At 41.8% G+C, this 6,132-nt stretch overlaps 1 protein-coding gene across 1 annotated transcript; it reads right to left on the minus strand.

Moving 5' to 3' along the window:
• Positions 1–1,398: 1,398 nt before the first annotated feature.
• LOC101859544 (TBC1 domain family member 25) lies at positions 1,399–5,691 on the minus strand. The gene is made up of 2 exons (XM_005091698.3): positions 5,643–5,691; positions 1,399–5,229 (listed from the first exon to the last, which is right to left on the minus strand). The coding sequence occupies exons 1-2, from the start codon at positions 5,689–5,691 to the stop codon at positions 2,963–2,965; spliced, it is 2,316 nt and encodes a 771-aa protein (XP_005091755.1). The 3' UTR covers positions 1,399–2,962.
• Positions 5,692–6,132: the final 441 nt, after the last annotated feature.

A 6,132-nucleotide genomic window follows, 5' to 3' on the forward strand; every position in this document is an offset into this window, starting at 1 on the left:
ACACACACACAGACACAGAGTCCTGAATTAGTAAGAAATCAGTACTTCCATTGCACCAGCAAGGACAACCAAAACTATGCGCTAGGAACCCCAACTACTTTTTTCATATCCTGTATAAATCGACAGGTTTTTACCCAAAAAAGTTACACAAAATTTATCATAAACAAAAACAGATTCAGCCAGGAGGTCAGGCAGCAGAGGAATTACATGTATACAAATTCCATCTCCCTAATTAATTATCTTGGCAGCCTCGAGAACCAGTTGAATACTTACCACTGAAGTTGACAACAATACACACACACACACAAAAATAAACAAGAACAAAAAACAAAAAAAACAAAAACAAAAAAGAAAGAAAGAAAGAAAAATATAATTTAACAACAGTGTTAATTACCACTGAGGTCAACAGCAACAACACCAACAGCAACACAAGAGCTAAAAGCTTTTTTCCATGAATAATTCAACGAGCAGATTTATGACTGACCAGAAATATGCATGAGCTAACAGGTATGGGATGACTCAGAAGTATCACATGGCAGGACATGTACTGGCCACAGGTCATGTGGAGAGATACCAAAATGAGCTAGAGTAGTCTCCATTAATTACCACCACCGTACTGTAGTCAGATTTTTACATTGTATGTTGCTATCATCCCCCACTGCTGCGAGGTGCTCCTTTTACACAAAAAAATGCGTCATATTTTATTTGACAATCATCTTGCTGTCCCAGCATCCTCAACACTATTGTTCCAGTAGAAAAATTGAGTACAACTTCAGTACAAATTATCCAATCTCAAGTTTGTAGATATTCTCAGTGTATAACGATTATTGACACTAAACCTAAATCAAAATAGAAAGAAATAAGTATTTTCACTTGAATTAAATCATTAAAAGAGTCAATTTGACCCAGACTCGCACATACTAGGTTTTTTCATTTGAAGTATAAGTGCAAAAAAACCTCAGTGTTGTCCTGGTCTTCAGTGAAGCAAAAGTTATGAAATGAGTCACTGTAATGCTGAAATATATACCAAATTAGGTGCCCTTCATCTTTGCAGGCATGATGAATGGCAATAATTTTTTATTGAACAAAAGGGAATTAAATATCAAGCTTCGTAAAACATACGGCAGTATAATGGGTAACTGAAAAATACTGATGACCAGTTTCCAAAAGTATGTATGTCATGGAGCACTATAAATATATGCAATACTTTGGGTTCAGCACTCTGAAATCACATTAAGGCGTTTACTGAGAGATCAGATGATATCAATTTGTAAGTCACAGTGAGTAAATAATGTACAAACAAAAACAAAAGAGAGAAGAAAACTGAGAAATACTTTCAGTTTCAGAGACACAGTTAGACATATACACACATTGATATTGACAGTCAAAGGCTTTTACTTCTTGCTTTCAGAATTTAAGTACGAAGCAACATACCAAAATACCTTCTATCACAATTTAATTCTGGGCATTGTGAGGAAAAGTTCACGAAAAGAAAACTGACCATATTGGAGAATTGAGAAGTACCATCTCTAAGAATGCTTAAGTTCATTGACAATAGTTTACAACTGACAATAACCACATTTTGAGAAAAATTTCAATGGCTTAGAAAAAGATTGATAAACTTACCATACTGCTGTAACTGATCAAGGTGAATTGAGCAAAAGAGAGGGAGGGAGGGGGGTGGGGGGGACCCCCTATGGACCTGCACCAACATGCTCCCCGTTGCTATATCTAGGTATTTTGTTTGGTCCAAAGTTTCAGAATTTACTTGATACCAATACGAGGTGTACAGATGACTACAATGAAAGAAGGAAAGGGCGACTTTCTCCTTTTGCCAAGTCTGTTGATTCATTTAATCCAGTGTCAATAGATGCAAGGTTCAGGAAAGGGCCAATGTTGAAAATTTGCTCCTGCCTCCCTGTTGAAAGTTGTTCTTGATTTTTGCACAAAGCAACATCACCATTTGCAGCAGGAAAACAAAAAGAGCACAACACAAAAACAAAAACAAATTGGAAAAGACAAAATATGTACTAGGCTACAAGCCCTAAAGATAATAAAATATCCCTTGATATGGCAAAGATATACTTCACAGCCTCGAGGAGAGAAACCATTCATAAATATACTTTTGATAACCAATTCCCTTCTATGAAGGGTTAGCAGAAAATCAAATCAAATAATTAACTGATGAATATACGAAACATAAAATCGATGTGGTAGCATACCTTTGAGAACAATAACAAAATAATGATAAAATGTATTATTTTGACAATATGAAATGAGGTTCTTCAGTTTGGCTAATCTTAGCTATAGCTCACAGCACAACATATTCATTGAATTTCTTTTCTTTGAATTGTAAATTCCTCATTTCAATGGCCACAAGTTATAGTAATTTCAATACATATGAGCAACTATCTTTGTTTCAGCATCTGTTATAAAACTGCTGACTGAGACATATGTGGCACTCAGTCAATGTTCCAGGAGACCCCAAAGAGCATGGCAAAAAGAGACAGTGAAGGAATTCAAGAGTAATATGATTTAAGCACAAAGGGGAACGCTTTTCATATGTTACAGGGTAATCACTACAGCACTGAATCTTTCAGCCAACATGCTTCAATTTTTTCTTAGAAATAAACAACTCTGAATTACTATTAAATAAATACAGTAGTGAACAGTGTTTGTCTTAGGAATACTTTAAATTTACTTCTGAGATATTAACATTGCACCAACAACAGACTAGACTTAAGAATATGTACAGACATTGTTACAAGCAGCGATCTTAATATTGCACCAGTGCCCAATATATACCCCTCTTAATGATAATGAAGAAGATGTAACACCACCATGAAAAAAGAGAGGAAAAAAACACAATTTGGCAAGAAAATTCCACATTAGCAATATACTGTAACTTAAGAAAGACATGTAGAGCTGTAGAACATAGCACGATGAATAGGGTACTTTACGCTCAGCAGCTCATTCCCAGCTCATCCACTTCCTTTTCTCTCTCCTTCTCCACATTGTTCTGCTGTGCTTTCAGGTACTCCGTGTACATTTGACGCGCATGGTGCAGCACACGCTGCGCATTGTGTCGACGCACAAGCCGGTCAAAGTGCATGGCAATCTCCTCGTAACACATGCCATTGCGCACCACTACGTCCCTGTGCATGGTGAGCAGTGTCAGACACAGGAACATAAGGAAGGGGTTCCCTGAGCCAAACTCCTGCGGGGGAGGAAGACGCGACGGGTCCCTGATCACGGGCTTGGCACTCGGGCTGGATGGCGTGGTCTGTGCACTTCCTGTAGAACTCTCCAATGACTCGGTGGCTTCCTGGCATTCTGAGAGGTGCGAATCAGAGTAATTTTTGGCCATGGCTGAAACGTCCTTATTGCTAGACACACCATGTAGAACAGGAGCTGAGGGTACGTGTTTAGGAGGCATGCCTTTCTTCGGAGACGCCCCAGGAGATGTGGGAACATCAGGTGTCGTATGGCTAGTAGACCGGCGTATAGGCGAAGCCAGCAATCGCTTCATGCTTTGAAAAATTCCAGAGTTTGAATCAGAATTATTGGCTACAACTGCTTTAGAATTGGCAGGTGCCTCCGCTTTGATGTAGACTACATTACTAGTGGTAGTCTCTGGTGTTGTTGGGACAGAGCTCAGCTCGCTGGACTGGTCATCCTGTCCGCAAGTATTCTCCGAATTGTTGCTGTTGGTGTCCAATGACAAAACGAACTGCGCTTGTAGTTCAGAGCCATCAGAAGACTCTGAGACAGCTGAGCTCACACTCCAAGTGCGCTCCCCATTCGATTTGGTGAAATGGAAGTCCGAGCTCTCTTCTATAGGAATGGAATTACTGGGTATATGCATACTGACACCGCCATATTCACTGTCCTCGGGCACTATGGTATCCAAACTGTCAAAGCCATTTTCCTTGGGGCTAGAATCAACTCCACTCCCTGGATTATCAAGATTGTTCTTTTTCGAATCTGAATCCGTATCACAGCTACTTTGACTTGTTTTATTCTCATTCTCATCATCAGCATCTTCATCATCATCATCACCAAGGCAAGATCCCTCCTGTAGAACCTGATCAATACTGCTGGATTTCTTCTGCAATGACCTTGTGAGAACGTTATCAACTTCTGGAAAATCTGATCCCTTGTCTTCTATATCTCCTGGAGACGTGTCAAACGAGGACATGACGCTTGTGTTGTTGGAGCTATCATGACAGCTCTCGAGGCTCAGGTTGTTGTTCGTCGAGGGCCGAGGTGCGTGAAGGGTAATTGGCTTGGCAGCCTGCGCTACCCGGTGCAGGGCCCCGACCCGCCTCATGGCCAGGAGTTTGGCGTACATGGCTTGTTTGATAGAGAAGGATGGGGTGCAAGGTGAGGTGGACAGTAGACGGCATGAGTAGACAGGGTCAACCAATTCTAGCTCCGTTTGGGGTGGGCTGGGTGGCAGCGTCGCCCACATGACCTCCAGAACGTACAGTGCATCAGAGAAGGGAAACTCCCGCTTTAGCTCCAAAAGGAACCAGCGGTAACAGAAAAACATATCTCCGGCAGAGTTCTGCTCTAAATATGCGTGCAGTTGAGGATCGTACATAGCCAGAACCTCAGACAGATGCCGGAACTTGAGCATGATGGCTGTGCCCTCCACCGTAAAGTTCTCCCTCAGTCGGTTCATCAGAGCGCAGAAGCAGATAGACGCCTGACCCTCATCTTTCTGAGTGACCAACAGTGGTGATGCCAGGTCGCTCATTCCCTGGCAGTAGGAGACATCCGGGTGCGTCAAGGCATACGTGACCAGCAGGTGGAACAGCGACAGAGTGTTCTCATTATCTTCGTTGTCTTGACTCCCCTTGTAGAAGTCGTGAGCGCGGTCTGTGCGGAGCACATCCTTCTTCACCATACTAGTCACGTACTTCACCTCCTCCGTAGCCGTATTGCTCTTGAACTTTTCTCTCCACTCCTCTCGCAGACGCCTGTACTCCTCCCCTTTTCGCTTCATGTATTCGTAACGGTCATTACCCGACATGTTTGCTGGGAAGATGTTGAGCAGATGCCGCCACGCCACTCGTCGTAAGGAGGGTTCGATCCCTCCCTGGTAGATGGACAGTCGGAATTCGTTGGGTCTCATCATGAAGCCAGCGCTGTCGAGGTAATTGTGGAACTCCATGTCAGACATCGGAGGCTTGATGGGTTTGATGTCACTGTCAGATTGCTTGAAGCCTGTCAGAGGTAATCACAACCAACAGTAAAAATGTCCATTAGGGAAACAAACTTAACAAATGTTATAGCAATGATATCCATCGAGCTGTGTAAACCTCAACACATAAGAACATCTCTCTGAACTGGACACAGTAAATTTTATGAAATTTTTATAATGGAAAAGTGAAACACTGATTCACAATTCAGGGGTAGTTTTGAATGAAGAAAAAAATCCACTACTACCTTCCCAACTCTTTTACTATTGACCCGCCAATGTTCTGACAACTTTGGTATTATTACAATACAAATTTATCACACAATAGAAGACAAATCGATCACATAGAATACCAGAAAAAAACTAAGGTAAAAAGAAAGAGAAAAATACCAGAGAGAAAGGAAAGTAGATACAGCGAGTGATGAGAGAGAGGACCTACAATAGCCTATTAACTCTTTGGCTACCATGGGCCGATCCATCGGCTCCATAACTTCCTAGTTCGTGGCATTATCGGCTCGCGCTTTTCTTTCCCTTTCCCTTCCACAATTTGACTCAACCTGTCAGTTTCATGTTTTTAACTGCTCTGCTTACCATACATCAGTCAACCGGTGAAGGAATTTGGCGCCTTTTGTGTTTTATTCTGCTGGTTTTTTTGGGCATTTTTGCATGTTTTTTTTTACCCGCCCTGTGTTGCTCAAATTAGTTTACACGCATAGCAACGGCAAAATGGCTGATAACCCATTAGGTTCCCGCCCGTCACAACGTTTTTATGCTTCAAAAGCCCTGGAAAAGTTTGATGGGGAACTGTCAGTACTTTCCGATAGTGATGTAGGAGGGGATGAAGTTAGACCTGAGTCGGACAGCAGCGACAGCGATGAGAATGAAGATTCGCAAAGAGGGGCGTGTGTGCAGGTTTTTTTTCTTTTTTT

Source organism: Aplysia californica, unplaced genomic scaffold (assembly GCF_000002075.1).
Source record: "Aplysia californica isolate F4 #8 unplaced genomic scaffold, AplCal3.0 scaffold00034, whole genome shotgun sequence".
NCBI classification, from domain to species: domain Eukaryota; kingdom Metazoa; phylum Mollusca; class Gastropoda; order Aplysiida; family Aplysiidae; genus Aplysia; species Aplysia californica.

What these genes read in the sequence shown, in the direction of transcription:
- LOC101859544 (XM_005091698.3), bottom strand. Translation starts at nt 5,691, where the DNA reads ATGGAGCCGATGGATCGGCCCATGGTAGCCAAAGAGTTAATAGGCTAT. An exon ending in CAAAGAGTTAATAGGCTATT is followed by an intron (nt 5,230 to 5,642) that starts GTAGGTCCTCTC and finishes TACCTCTGACAG; the next exon opens with GCTTCAAGCAATCTGACAGT.